The sequence below is a fragment of the Tiliqua scincoides genome, chromosome 3 (assembly GCF_035046505.1).
Source record: "Tiliqua scincoides isolate rTilSci1 chromosome 3, rTilSci1.hap2, whole genome shotgun sequence".
Classification (NCBI taxonomy): domain Eukaryota; kingdom Metazoa; phylum Chordata; class Lepidosauria; order Squamata; family Scincidae; genus Tiliqua; species Tiliqua scincoides.
Window position 1 is genome coordinate 4358332 of NC_089823.1, and position 15651 is coordinate 4373982.

General features: G+C 47.1%; 1 protein-coding gene across 3 annotated transcripts in view; it reads left to right on the plus strand.

Moving 5' to 3' along the window:
* Window positions 1-15651, plus strand: part of PAK1 (p21 (RAC1) activated kinase 1) — a 98408-nt gene that overhangs the window by 33999 nt on the left and 48758 nt on the right. For 2 of the 3 annotated variants that reach the window (XM_066618829.1, XM_066618831.1), the window contains exon 1: window positions 8092-8386. The exons of the other annotated variant lie outside the window; for it this stretch is intronic. Coding sequence is in view for 1 of the 2 variants with exons in the window: in XM_066618831.1 (XP_066474928.1) it covers window positions 8353-8386 (34 nt within the window). In the remaining variant the exon portion in view is untranslated. Of the gene's footprint in view, window positions 1-8091; window positions 8387-15651 lie in introns of those variants that run through there. 3 annotated transcript variants of the gene reach the window in all.

Below are 15651 nucleotides of genomic sequence, written 5' to 3' on the forward strand. Positions count from 1 at the left end.
GTTCATTAAAATAAGCCCTCCCCTGAAAATAAGCCTTCTGGTGTTTTTCTGTCCAAAAAAAATAATAAGACAGTGTCTTATTATCGGGGAAACACGGTATGTGGGGAAAGGGGACCTTTTCCCCCTTCGCCATTGTGTTTGAGCTACTTGCAGGAAAAGCAGCACCTTTGGGGGAGTGGAGTGGATATATTTGTTCCCTGCTTTTGACATCCAAGGTTCCGAATAAAAAAATTGCAGCTCAGCACATCTAGATGAGCACATGAAAGCATCCCAGGAACACCATGAGGGCTGGTTCTCTGCTCACTGGACAAAGAGGCACTTTTTCAGGTGGTGTTTGCAGGGGAAGACGAACTACCTCTTCACCCCTCTTCATGTTTCTTTTCTAGTGGCTGTTGCTGATGCCCCTTTTGCATCTTCTCAGACTGTGAGTCTTTTGGGGGCAGGGAGCCATTTGATTTGGGGCCCAATCCTATCCAGCTGATGCAGCTGTGCCAATGGGGCATGCGCTGTGTTCTGTGGTCGTGAGGGGGACAAGTCACAGAGGCCTCATGATAAGAGAAGGTTTTTCCCTTTATCTTGGGTCTGCATTGTGGCTTCTGGAAAGTCACTGAATAGGATTGGGCCCTTTGTCTGTAAACTGCTTTGATCTTCTTTGGAGGCTCTAGTTCAGGGGTGCCCAAAGCTTTTGGCAGGAGGGCCACATCATCTCTCTGACACTGTGTCGGGGGCCGGGGGGGGGGAAGAATTAATTTACATTTAAAATTTTGAACACATTTACATAAGTTTACATAAATGAATATATTAAAGATGAACTTCTATGAATGAATGAAGGTCTTGCAATAGCTCAAGGCCTATAAAAGGCCTTGCGCAAAGCAAGGCTGGCCTTTCCTTTGCTGCCGCTACTGCATTACAGACATGAAACAGCAAGCAGTGGAGGGAGCCCTCATTCCACAGCTCACGCAAGAGGTCAAACAGTTGCCCTCACGCCAGTGCCAGTGCGGGCATCAACAAATCTCCAGAGGGCCAGAGGCTCATTGGAGACTGGGGGCTCTCTGAGGGCCGCATTGAGAGGCTTCGAGGTCTGCAAGTGGCCCCAGGGCCGGGGTTTGGGCACCCCTGCTCTAGTTGGAGGCTCCACTTTTCAAGGTGGAGTGGGAAGATGATGAGTGCTGGAGGAGATGCCCCCCGCCAGTCTGTTTCTGGGGTGACTGCCTCATGGATGAGCCAGCCCTGCTCTTTCATCCCCTGGTGACTCTTATATCAATTACTTTCCAGATGCCTCCCTCCAGTGGCATAGCTAGAGGGAGTGGGAAGCATTACATTTTGCAGGGAGCCTCACTGCAGTGTGCAAGGGGCCTCTCCCTCTCCCCTTAGGAGCTATTCCAGGCAGGAGAGAAAAGCAGAGGCATACTGGAATGGCTCCGCATAAAATGGCTTCAAGGGGGAGGGGCCCCTTGCACACTGCAAAATGTCATGCTTTGCACCCCGTCTACCTGATGATGCTCTAGTCCAGTGCTCCTCAACCTTTTTTGTTCCTGTAAGTTGCCACAAACCCCACAGCTATAGTTTTGTGACCTCACTGGGGTTCCGACCCCAAGGTTGAAGAACGTTTAACAGGACCGCCTTCTTGTGCTTTTAATTGAATTCACCCCCAATTTGTGATTTGATTGGGTCGCTGCCTTCTCTTGCTGTCCTCTCTAACTTAAGGCACATCACATGTAGTGGAATGAGGCATGTTTGCTGGTGTCTTGGTAGCTAAGCATGTCTCTTGAAGGGTGAATGCAGCCTGAATGAAAAGGCTGTGCGGTCTGCCCAGGAGAATTTGAACAGCAGGTGAGCAGTACCTGTCTTGGGGGATGTGACCCTTGCTTTTTATTTCCGCTATTTAGATGCAAATAGTCTTGTCATGGCGCCTCTTGCACCATCTGTTATCCCTGAGGCCTCTGCTATAGCAGTCCGGAGCTTCTGGAAGCAGCAGAGGAACTTGGAATTGGCTCCGCTCTCTCTCCCTGGAGAGGTTGGGGCTCCTTTTATGTTTTGTTTTGCTGAATAATTCATTTTCTCCAGGACTGGTTACTGCTGCTGGAGGTGGGACAATCTGGGCAGGCAAAATTAAAAGAGATGTGAATGAGTCCAGGCAAACAGGAAACAGCAGCAAAATGTTGCAAGAGCTCACCACCTCTATGAGACATGCTCCTTTGGAAGGCTCCCCAAAGCTTGGAGCGGGACCCTTAGGGCGTTTGCTCAGACCCCTCAGCAGGGATCAAAAGGGAAGGGGCTTGAGTTTGGAGCTGGCAGCTAGTCCCAAACCTGTGCCTTCTGTTGTTGTAACCTGGGAGAAAGTTTCTGGAGAGAGGTATTCAACCTACCTCCAGGATACTAAAAGCTGTTTAGGGTTCAGCTGTTAAATGGATCAATTCCTCCTCTGCCCCATATTCCCTTTTCCTTTTTTTCTTTCTTTTTTTTTACAGCCATCTCCACAGTGGTGTAGCTAGAGGGGATGCAAAGCACTAAGTTTTGCACTTGAAGGTGCTGTGCAAGCAGCCCCTCACCCCCCTCCCCTTCAGAACCATTCTGGCAGTGAGAGCAAAACAGAGGCATATACCTCTGTTTTGCTCCCACTGCAGAGAATGGCTCCAAAGGGGCATCTCTTCTTTTCTATATGCTTTTTGGTGTTTGGGAAGAGTAGTTTCTAGGCAGCTTACCTACAGGGGAATTTCCTGCAATGACTTGTTCCTGAGAAAGCCCCATGCATTGTAGAAGATTCTGGGGCATGTTCTCTGGCACGCACTTGCTTCAGGTGGGGTTCTGGCCAGACCATGGGCCTCACTCAGTGTCCCACGCTGAGCCTATATGTGTGACCTAGAGAGACACCCAGCATTGTTGCATCTGCCCACTGTGGGGGAAGATCAGCAGGACTGGGTTTATTACAGTGAAGTTTGCCTTTCTTTACTGATCCCCTTATTGAAGAATCCTTGATACACCTCTGAGGGACCCAGGATCCTAGAACTGGGTCCCCAGTTTAATAGCCGCTGGTTTGGAACATAGTGCCTGTCTGGAACTTATTGCCTGTCTGTAGTCATTTTTTCCAGCCCAAGGGTCTCTCACTTTTCTTTCTGATGACCAAAATCCAGATTTCTCAGCTCTAGCTTGTATCCAGAGCAGTGTCCCATAACTTCACAATGGGTAGGGAGGAAAACCTTGCTGCAAGAGGATTGCTTGTTTCCCAAATCTGGTTGACCAGTGGGGAAACGGGATACTGGGCTTTCGAGACCTTTTAATCCAGTCCAGCAGGGCTCCCTGTGCATTCTTTAGGCACTCTTTAAGCATCGAGTAATGCAGAAGTGAGCTCTAGAAGCGAATCCTCCAGGACTGCTGCAGAGGAGGCAGAGTTGGCAATTGTCAAATCCTCCTCTTGACCATCTGCTTTTAAGTGGAGGGTGCAAAGCCTGGGAAAAAATCCCAACAGAGCCATTCCTGCTGTTAGTGTCTTTGGATGAGGCATTGGGCACAAACCTAACCAGGTCTACTCAGAAGTAAGTCCTATTTTGTTCAATGGGGCTTACTCTCAGGAAAGTGTGGTTAGGATTGCAGCCATAGCAACACAAACAAGAGGCTGGAACTCCTCAGCATCCCTGCTCCAGGATTCTGAGTCTGCAACAAGTGATGTCGTAACATTTTCAAGCTTCTATTGGAATGTAGGGGCTAGAAACTTGATCAGCCTAAGGTGACATACAGAGTAATAAGCAATTACCTAAAGGCAAAGGGAAGAGAATAAAGTAGGAAGTATGTTAGTCCTTCTGACAGCATGTGCGGGTGCAGAGTTGCTCAGGTGGTATATAGTCCGACGCATCGACGGTATCACCTGGCAGGACAAAGTTCCAAACAACACAGTCCTAGAATGAACTGGAATCCCCAGTGTGTATACACTGCTGAAACAGAGACGCCTGCGTTGGCTTGGTCATGTCGTAAAAATGGGCGATGGTCGGATCCCAAAAGACCTCCTCTATGGAGAACTTGTGCAGGGAAAGCGCCCTACAGGTAGACCACAGCTGCGATACAAGGACATCTGCAAGAGGGATCTGAAGGCCTTAGGAATGAACCTCAACAGATGGGAAATCTTGGCCTCTGAGCGTCCCGCTTGGATGTAGGCTGTGCAGCATGGCCTTTCCCAGTTTGAAGAGACACTTGGCCAACAGTCTGAGGCAAAGAGGCAAAGAAGGAAGGCCCATAGCCAGGGAGACAGACCAGGGACAGACTGCACTTGCTCCCAGTGTGGAAGGGATTGTCACTCCCGAATCGGCCTTTTCAGCCACACTAGACGCTGTTCCAGAACCACCATTCAGAGCGCGATACCAGAGTCTCCTGAGACTGAAGGTTGCCAACAACAGGCAAGAAAGGTAGTGGAGCTGCTTGGGGGGCCTGAATTCAGCAGTAGCATATCCAGGGAGGGCATCAGGGTAAGGTCAGCAGGTGCCATGCTGTGCTGTGTAAGTGGCCCTTCCCACACACCATTGGGGCCTTTCTAGGCGGCACTTGCTGAGCGCCTGAGCACTGCTATCGCTACACCAAATGGACCCCAAAGGCAAGTGAGAGTTGCCACTTACACTGCACGTTGTGGTGCCTGCTTCACTTACCCCGCCAACCCCCTCTATGCTATTGCTGAATTCCCAACTCCGTCCCAGTTCTTGCACTTATACAGTGCCATTGCAGAATGCACTCAGCTCACAGAAGAATGACTGGGAAGAGGGCAGGATAAAGCCAACACTTGAGCAGAACAAAATGGGTTATATCTTTATCATTCTTTAATTTTTAATTATGGGTGATGATGGTGCCATTCCAGTAAACCTGTTACTGTAATTTTTGGTAAAAGGTGTGCGAGATCTTTAGAGAGCTCATTGCTAGGACCCCATTATTAGATCTTTGCTGCTGGGCAGATAACAGATTGCCTTTACCATTTAAATGGTATCTTGAAGACTGGCTGTAAATACATAATAGATAATGCTGTAAGAGCCACTGGAGAAGAAAAGGAGATAGCCAGATTCTCTTTGTGTCTGAGTTTTGCAAAATTTCATTAAATAAGCCTGTAAGCATTGTCTTGGTGCAATTAATCAACAAAATCTTAATTGCAGATGAAAGTGTCTGTGGTAGTCCCCAGTCACCCCACAGTTTAACTGTAGGTCTGATTACAATGAGCTTGATAACCAAGCAAAGACTCTGCCTTGGTCGCCTCAGATACTCAGTGAAACAGCTGGCCATTGAAGCCGGTGATGCTCATGTTTGATCAGCCTTCTTTTAAAAATGGGATCCTCTTCAGGAACCCTTTGACATAACTCCTTAGTCCTCATGCCCTAGTACAGGGACATCAAACGTTTCATATAGTGGGCTGAGTAGCATTCATGGCACTTGCTGAGGACTGGAAGGGACATCATTAAGTAGACGATGGCCAGAAATAAGAACATTGTTCTCCCATAGAAACTCATTAGCAGCAACTGACAGAGGAGCAAATGTGCAAATCTTGTTCATAATTTCAAGAAATGAGGGAGCCCAATTATCTCGCTAGGAGAATCCAGTTTTAACAGGGGCTGGAGAAATTGCTTCCAGGGGCTGCATCTGACCCTCAAGCCTTATGTTTGACACACCTGGCCTAGTATATTCTCTCCCCTGCTCCCATTTCTCTCCCCTTCACCTGCCGTCCCCTTTGTGTCAATCTATAGATTGTAAGCCTCTCAGGGCAGGGACTTGGCCACTCATGTTCTTCTAGTGTGGTGATGTCCCTGTATGGTTGGCAACCTTCAGTCTCGAAAGACTATGGTATAAGCCTACAGCACCCAGTATTCCCAGGCAGTCTCCCATCCAAGTACTAACCAGGCCTGACCCTGCTTAGCTTTCGAGATTAGACAAGATCAGGCAGGCGCAGGGTAACAGTTGCTCTATTGTCCCTGTATGGTCCCTTCTTGTTTTACCCTTGCAACAATCCTGTTGTTGAGCATGTGTCTGGCCCAGGTTTGCCCAGAGACTCTCATGGCAGAGTACGAGCTTGAAGCTAGATTCCCACTCCTAATCCAACCACTGTCACACTGGCTGTCCTGGAAATTTTGGAGCATCTTTCCAAACCACAGAGGGCTGACTATGATGAAGCTTTTTGGTCAGGATACCCTGCATAGTTAATAAACAGATCTGAAATGGTTGGTTTATGACTTCCTACCTTTCCTCGGCTGGGCCCTGAATTGCCCCTTCCTGGTTCCTGGAGGGTGTTTTCTTCTACCAGCAATGCAATGGTCAGGTCCCAAGGTCTGCAATAATCACCTGACTGTTTGGCAATGGGGGGGGGGGGAGGAGATTTGGAGAATGCTATTTTTTACAGTTCTTTTGATCTTTAGCAAGCCAGTGCATTTGCTTTGTTTCATGAGAAGATCAAAAGATAACGCTGCTGGGGGGCACAAAGCTAAAGGGATTTGTATGATTAATGAAATGTAATTAATTAATTTGGCAGCAATTAGAAGGGGATACTCCATGCCTGAACATTTGTTTTGCGTCCTTAGAAGCTTCCATTTGAATTCCTTTTGATGTTTCTGAAAAGCCCCAAGTGACACTGTGTGGTCTCTCCTCTGCTTCCTCCACCCCCTGCCCGTCACCCCTCACTTTTCTCTGCTTTCCATTTCCCAAGGCAGCAAACCTGTTCCTGTACAGCAGTGGTCCTCAACTTTTTTCATGCAACGACTCCAATATATACATAATGTATGAGACTAGGGACCCCAATATTGATCCCGCCCCCTCTCCCAAGATACTGTCTACCCACTCCAAGCCCTTGTAATGCCCTTCCACTGCCTTTGCTTACACTGAACACCGTAACTTATTAGGAAGAACATAAAAAATAACAATGAAATGTGGCGCTAATCAAAGCTGTTTTAGCACATTTGCTAAGAACCTTAGCAGGACTGCGATACAATCTCCAGGTACCTGAAGGGGTACACTAGGTGCCTCCCCTATAACCTGGAGGTGCTGTAGTCTAGTGGTCTTCAACCTTTTTCATTCCCGTAAGTTGCTGTTACTCCACAACTGAGGCTTTGCAACCCCGTTGGGGTTCCAGTCCCAAGGCTGAAGAACACTGGTGTAGGGGAAAGGCATCCAGCAGCTGAAGACCATTGTGGTTGGTCTGTGGAACTCCTTGCCACAGGATGTGGTGATGGCGTCTAGCCTGGACGACTTTAAAAGGCGATTGGACACGTTTCTGGAGGAAAAATCCATTACAGGGTGCAAGCCATGATGTGTATGTGCAACCTCCTGATTTTAGAAATGGGTTATGTAAGAATGCCAGATGCAAGGGAGGGCACCAGGATGAGGTCTCTTGTTATCTGGTGTGCTCCCTGGGGCATTTGGTGGACCACTGCGAGATACAGGAAGCTGGATTAGATGGGCCTATGGCCTGATCCAGTGGGGCTGTTCTTATGTTCTTATGTTCTAAGACTGAGCAGGAACAAGAGACAGTTTGGCTAAAAGAGACTGCCTGTGCTAGAATGCCATGTAAATGCAGAAATCTTCCTAAAATCAAAGAATACAACACAGTAACAGAGTTAAATGAAATCAGTCATATGAAAACTGTTTCCCAATGACGGTGAACAGTCTGGCAATTCAGCATGCAGTGCAGAAATGGTCAGGACAGTGGCATAGCTAGAAGGGGGTGCCAAGCACTAAGTTTTGCAGGGAGCCTGCGGTCTTCAAGTGGCCCCTCCCCCTCCCCTTTGGAGCCAGGCATTCACCTCCATTTTGCTCCCTGGAATGACCCCGAGGGGGAGGGCTGCTTGCATGCCACAGAGAGGCTCCCTGCAAAACTTAGTTCTTTGCACCCCCTCTAGCTACGCCACTGTTTTTACTGGATATGTTTCACTGTGTTTTATCATTGACTTTTGAAGCCGCTTTTGGTATCGGCTATGAGGGTGGGGTAAAAATCCTTCAAAATGAAAAGAAATGGTTCTGAGTGCTTTTTTTATCACCTGCTCTGGCGCATGCGTGGCGTCAGAGCCTTGGCCCTTCCCATTCCCAGGTCTGCTGCCGGAGGTCTTTCCACTTCCTTTTTTGCTCCCTCCGATAACAACTTATCTGGCACGGCTCCCTGGGTTTTGCAGCTGAAAGCTGAAACCCTGATCTGTCAGTGAGTTGAAAGCAGCCAGGGCGCGGTTTCAAGAATGCCAGCCAGCGCAAGAGGCCTGCCTTGACGGTGGAGGCCAAGAGCACTCCTGGGCACCTGCCCGGAAATAGCCTTTCAGTGAATTAAGGGGGAAAGTGTAGACGGGGCTGCTTTATAATTAGAAATGCTTGGCTCTTAGGGGGATCTCAACATGGAGACTAATGCCTCTTTTCCCGTTGGCCGGCCAAGTCGAAGGTAAATGCTTGCAGAAATCAGATGGAATGAGGGGTCTGTACTTGTAACTGTGCTGGCTGGGTAGATTTTGTCTGTTCCTATTATTGTGGTTGAAATGGCTAGGCTGCCTTGGGCGATTCCCACAGGGAGGATGGCTAATAATTACAGCAGTTGGATTAATTTATTTTGGGTGCTGTGTACCTGTGCAGGTAGCTGCTGATTCCACAGCGGATGAGTGGAATCCTTGCTGTTTCGGGATTGCGAAGGAAAAATCTGAAAGAAGTTCTGGTGGTTCTCATTTTACGGATGAGGAACTGAGGCAGAAACATGGGGGTGTGCATTGGAAATGTCATGGGGGTGGATATCCCAGAAGCCCTGCTTTTTTTAAATACTGGGGGCAAAAAGCAGCCAGGTGTTTTCCATAAAGAATTAGGCTTCTATTTCCTGGTAGCTGCAAGGATGAAAGTTAGCAGGACGGCGGGACATCTCAATGCTCTAAATGCTGATTCTCTAATATCTGGAGTGTTCTTGCTATGGAAAAAAAATATTCATCAGATCAGTTTATTCTAGCACAGAGTAACTAGCCAGCTCTCACATACAGTCTGCTTCCAGGCTTGTATGAATTATAAATGTCTTCTTTTCAATAATTTTTTTTTCCCCCTGGGGAGTAAGTTCAGTGGGTTAACTTTTCTTTTTCTTTATTTAAATTTTATTTTGTGGGAGATGTCTCCCTTCAGCTGGGTGAAGATCAGAACATATCTCTGCTGGCTCCAGCTAAATATAGATGTGTATATACATATTAAAGACTTATAATCAAGAAAGCAATTCTTCCCTCCCGCCACATTTCTCTGCAGAATTTCCATCCATGAGTCACTGCTTCCATGTAATAATGGAATTTACAGGGTAATGAATGTGTATGAGATAAAACTTTTAAGAAGTGTCTTATAAACAACAGAATAAACGAAACAAAAGGATTCAAAGCCATTTGCTGATTTGTCGGAAATCTTAGACATTAGAAATAAAAAGATAGGTGAGATGAGAGTCTCCTAGCCTAATTCCTTTTCTCCATCTTGTGGGTCATGGTTCAACCCAATACTTGTGTTCCAGGGGTAGCATAGTAGTTGTGTCACTCTGATCTGATCTCACAGAATGTGGTTCCCCCCACTCACACATAATTGTTGCCCCTCAGCAAGCAAAGCTTTGGTATGGGAAGAAACTGTGGCAGTGGTGTAGCCAGAGGAGGTGCAAAGCACTAAGTTTTGCAGGGAGCCTCACCGCAGCGTGCAAGCGGCACCGCCCATTTGGAGTCATTCCAGGCAATGGGAGCAAAATGGAGGAAAATGCCTGGCTCCAAAGGGGAGGAGAAGGGGCTGTTTGCAAGTCACAGGGAGGCTCTCTGCAAAACTTAGTGCTTGGCCCCCCTCTAGCTATGCCACTGTTCTGCATTAAATCCAATGGGGTCAATAACACAGGCCAACACACATTTTGCTTCCTTAAATGTTACACCAATTCCTGGGTATATTTATGGTGCTGATTCCAAAATTGGCATCCGTTTTGCCCTATCACGTCTTGTTTTGGAGATATAGTATAGCCTCTTTAGTGAATGGTTCAAGCAGCTTCCTCATGAGGAAGCCTTCACCATGACTTCCACCACTATATCTCCAAAACTAGACGTGATAGGGCAAAACGGATGCCATTTTTGGAATCGGCACCCCAAATGCATATCAAACCACCATAAAGTTTGGGAAAAACTTTTCTGACCCTCAGTTTTGTAGGCCTGTGTAACCAGCAATGGCTACCTGTCATGAATATGTACAGTTTAGGCCTAGTAACATGTAAAGCCTGAACCAAGCTAAAACAGTAACACAGAAGTGGCTTGCAGTTCCTATCTGCTAGGAATTTACAACTCAATGGAAGGTGATTATGTAGCACCTAGGCAGCCAGAAAGATGCCCATCAAGGATGGAATGCAGCTGTAGATCTCCAGGGGGGAGGGAACAGCTGAGAGGGCAAGCATCCAGGGTGCATATCCTGCCCCGCCAGGACCATGTGGCCTCTTAGGTAACTGACTTGAGGATCTACAAAAGAAGCTGACCCAGGTGAGAGTCAGAGAATAATAGAGTTAGCCAGTTAGCTTTGTTGTTTTATGCTGATATGTTTCCTAGAAGTTTTTATGCCTCTAGCATTTGCTGCCTTTTGTAACTTTTTGTAACCCTATGTACTTAATAAAGTAAAAATCCTTTTACCATGTTGGCTCATTGTCTGTTGGGGACAAAGGTTCAGAATCCTGCCTAGCGGTTCAGCAAGCTACCAAAAATCCTCATTGTGGACTAGTAACTTGAGGACTGAGACTTTTAAGTAAAGAAAGTGCTCAGTTCCTACAAGGGATATAGTTAAGCCTAGAGGGTCTCAGTTTCCCTGGACTGAGACACTGGCTCTTACAGGGTGGTGGCAGTACTACCGAACAGGGATCTTTGAGGGCTCTAGGGTTCAAAACCAACAACTCTGAGCACCCAAAACCCTGGGAGTGTGAGACCAAGTATACGACACTACCCTTGCGTTTGGAAGAAGGGAGAGTACCTAAAAAAGGGATATGAAAGCATCTGAGATATTTTGCAGGGTAAGACAGAAAGAAGAACTGCTGAGCTAATATCTTCCTCTTATGGGTGTCTCTTTAGAAAAAAAAAAAAGTGGAAGCTATAGCAGCTAACTCACTCTCATATATGATTTGCTTCCGGGCCGATATGAATTATAAATGCCTTATTTTTATGAACCCTTCTGGGGAGACTCCAGCTGTTGGTGTGGCTCAGGTTTAATTATCTCTGTATGGCATCTACTCTGGCTTGCGAATGTGAAGGTTGTACGCTTTTGTTCTTGTGGCGGGAAGTGGCAACATCTGCCTTAGCGAGCACTTTTGCTGCCCTGGGCATGGTGTTGTCCCCACTGTCCCCGAGGTCCTCTTGCTCTCTCCTTGAAGCAGAATTTTGTGGGTTGGTTGTACATTTCGGGGCCGGCCCATCCAGGAGGCCAACTGAAATGGTTGCATCAGGCAGCAGATTGGTGGAAAATGCTCACCTCTGTCTTCCAGTCGCCTCTTCTCCTCCTCCTCCTCCTGCTTCTGGATTGCAAAAGGAAGAGAAGGACAGGGTGGAAGAGGGTAGGGTAGAGGAGAGGAGGGTTGTGGGCTGAAGTGACCGCTGTCTTCTTCTCCCACTTTCTCTCCACCCCTGCTTCCTTTTCCAGTTCAGGAAGCAGGAAGACAGGCTGGCATCTCACCAGGTGAGGAGGGGCGCAGCAGCATTTGGCACACTGCCAGGACATCTTGGGTGGCCCTTGGTCTGATCCAGCAGGGCTCTTTGTATCCTTTGGAAGGTGCTTTAAGTCTCTCCACGTTAGAGCATTTCTTGCCAAACAGAAATGGTCTTAATGGCTTTGGCCTTTTAGCCTAATGTTTTGGAGTGTGATCTGAATGAATGCCCACACTGTAGTATTGTTAGTTTTCCTTGGTTTAAAGTAAATTACGGGGCATCTGAGAAGGAGTGGAGTCTAAATTTAGTAACTTCAGGAAGGTTTGCTTAAACACGCTGTTGAGAATTAATACTACTCTTTATATAGCGCTGAGATGCTTCTAAATCTCAGCAAGAACTGCAGATACACAACAATAATAATAATAACAGGAGGCTCAATTATTGCTGGTATTTTGTCTTGGGTGACATCCCTGTCTGAACGTTAATTTCCAAGGCTGCCGCTTTTGAGAAACTGGGCTTTATGGAACCCCTGCAATAATCTTTAAAAGCTTGACCAAGGCGCTGATAGTTGAATGCAGCCTAATTATCTCCTGAATGCAAAAGGATTGTTCTTGTCTGACTTGGCGGCCTAATTGGGCTTCTTAATGACAGTAGATGAAATGGAAAATGACCTTTCCCCTTTGGAAATGGCATAGTTAAGAGTGGAGGAAATTTTGCCTAGCTTGGCTGCCACTCTGCCTGACTTTTGTCCGTCTGGATGACTTCTGGTAAAGGTTGATGGTCTACCTGAAGTTTGAGTGGCGCAGTGATGATCCGACAGTACGGTTTACTTGAAGCAAGAATTTTGGCAGGTAGGAATGGCCTTCATAGGGTCTGCTGCCAGAAGGGGTGGTGATTGCCGTACGTGTAGAAATGGTTTCAGAAAAGGATAAATAACCACTGCTATTCACCATGACAACTGTATACAGACAGATCACTTCTGAGTGCTGGGGCTGAATGGCAGGGGAGGTTCTTGCCTTCACGCCCTCCTTGTGGACTTCTCAGAGGTGTCTGGCTGACCACTTTTGGAATCTTTTTTTATATTTTATTACATGGACCTTCAGTCTGATTAGACATGGCCCTCCTTTGATGCAGCGGGAGAATTGGTTGGGTGCATCAGCCTTAATTCCATGTGCTATGCGAGATACATAAAATAGCCAAGAGGACCATCCCATCCAGCTGGCTCCAGGATAATGCAGGGGCTCCAATTAGAGTTGTAAGTTTTGCCCCCCCTCGCCCTTTGCAGCTACCTGATAGGCAAGAGTTTAGCACTGATAAAGATTTCCTTGGTACTGAGATGGCTTAACAAGAAAAGCTCAATAGGAACATTTCTGCCTCTCAAGCAACAGGAGCCTCACCAGGAAATTTGGCAGCTGATCAGTAAAAAAATAAAGCTGGCCAAGGCTGCTCTTGTGCACTTTGAATCTGCAGAAAATCAGCAGGTGCAGCTTTTCACCACTGAGAAAAGCTTTTCACCACTTTTCACCAAAGCCAGCCAGTGTGCTCTGCCCAGACTGTGTGCTCACCTTAGCTCAGGGGTGTCCAAAGTTTTTGGCAGGAGGGCCACATCATCTCTCTGACACTATGTCTGGGGCCGGGGGGGGGGGGAAAGAATTAATTTACATTTCAAATTTGAATACATCTACATACGTTCACATAAATGTATATATTAAAGATGAACTTATATGAATGAAGGTCTTGCAATAGCTCAAGGTCTATAAAAGGCCTTGCACAAAGCAAGGCTGGCCTTTCCTTTGCTGCCATACTGCATCACAGATGTGAAACAGCAAGCAGTGGAGGGAGCCCTCATCCCACAGCTCATGCAAGAGGTCAAACAGTTGCCGTCATGCTGAGAGCAGTTGCGTCGGGCCAGTGTGGGCTCCAGCAAATCTCCAGAGGGCCAGAGGCTCATTGAAGACTGGGGGCTCCCTGAGGTCCGCATTGGGAGTCCTTTGAGGGCCGCAAGTGGCCCCAGGGCCAGGGTTTGGGCACCCCTGCCTTAGATCTTCAGGGTTCTCTGCACCACAAGAGGAAGTTTTGGCCTTGTGGACATTTTGAAAAAACACTTCTGTTTTCATTTTTTAAAATGTGGACCTCAGTAACGCAATCACGGCAATCTTGATCAGTTAAATAAAACTGCATAATTTTAATTTGCATAATTTGTTCTGCCTTTGCTAGGTTAAAGGGAGAGAGAAGAACGTATTCAGAGGTCCTCTCTCACCTCTTGACCCATAGTGAGTCAGCAGCTCCATAAGAACAGCCCCACTGGATCAGGCCATAGGCCCATCTAATCCAGCTTCCTGTATCTCACAATGGCCCACCAAATGCCCCAGGAAGCACACCAGATAACAAGAGACCTGAATCCTGGTGCCCTCCCTTGCATCTGGCATTCTGACATAGCCCATTTCTAAAATCAGGAGGTTGCACATACACATCATGGCTTGTAACCCGTAATGGATTTTTCCTCCAGAAACTTGTCCAATCCCCTTTTAAAGGCATCCAGGCCAGGTGCCATCACCACATCCTATGGCAAGGAGTTCCACAGACTGACCACAAGCTGCATAAAGAAATATTTTCTTTTGTCTGTCCTAACCCTCCCAACCCTCAATGTTAGTGAATGTTCCCTGGTTCTGGTGTTATGTGATAGTGGAAAGAGCATCTCCCTATCCACTCTGTCCATCCCATGCATAATTTTGTATGTCTCAATCATGTCCCCCTTCAGGCATCTCTTTTCTAGGCTGAAGAGGCCCAAACGCCGTAGCCTTTTCTCATAGGGAAGGTGCCCCAGCCCAGTAATCATCTTAGTCGCTCTCTTTTGCACCTTTTCCATTTCCGCTATGTCCTTTTTGAGAGGTGGCGACCAGAACTGGACGCAATACTCCAGGTGTGGCCTTACCATCAATTTGTACAACAGCATTATGATATTAGCTGTTTTGTTCTCAATACCTTATCTAATGATCCCAAGCATCGAATTGGCCTTCTTCACTGCTGCCACACTTTGGGTCGACACCTTCATAAACTTGTCCACCACCACCCCAAGATCTCTCTCCTGATCTGTCACAGACAGCTCAGAACCCATCAGCCTATATGTGAAGTTTTGATTTTTTGCCCCAATGTGCATGACTTTACACTTACTGACATTGAAGCGCATCTGCCATTTTGCTGCCCATTCTGCCAGTTTGGAGAGATCCTTCTGGAGCTCCTCACAATCACTTCTGGTCTTTACCACTCGGAAAAGTTTGGTGTCATCTGCAAACTTAGCCACCTCACTGCTCAACCCTGTCTCCAGGTCATTTATGAAGAGGCTGAAAAGCACCGGTCCCAGGACAGATCCTCATCTTCGTCAGCTCCATCTTCCTCATGCTGCTGAAATTCCACCAACTGTTTTCAAGCCTCCACTGCCACAGGGGCCAGCAACTTGTTTGTTTTTAATAAGAGCTGTAATTCTCAGAAGGCTCCTTTTTCAGCAGGAAGCTGAAATTTGGTTTTGTCTGGTGTGATGCCTTGAATGTAGTTCTTTTTGTCAAGCTGTGACCTACATAACCCATATTCAGTACCACAAGAGCTGAAGTATCTGGTGTTTATTATGCAAATCAGGAAAAATTGCATAACTTATTCTTCCTCCAAGGAGCTCAAGGTAGCCCCTGGGATGCATCACTTTTATCCTCACAGAGAAGGCTCACAGTGCACTTCATGACTGAGTGGGAATTTAAACCCATTTCCTAGGAAATCTTTCTAGCAAGCAATGTGCATCAATTACAGTATAATAAAAATGTGTCTCATAGCAAAGCATCACAGCATCCCCAAGTTCCCTCCTGATTTAGTAACAGGTTGGCAAAAGACTTGGCAGGTTGGCAGAAGTCTGAGTAAGCTTGCCAGTAGCCACCAGTGCTGGAGCCTGGATTCCATCCTCAGAATGGGGTTGGCCTGGCTCCAAAGGGGAGGGGGAAGGGGCCGCTTGCACTTCGTGGTGAGGCTCCCTGCAAGACTTAGGGCTTTG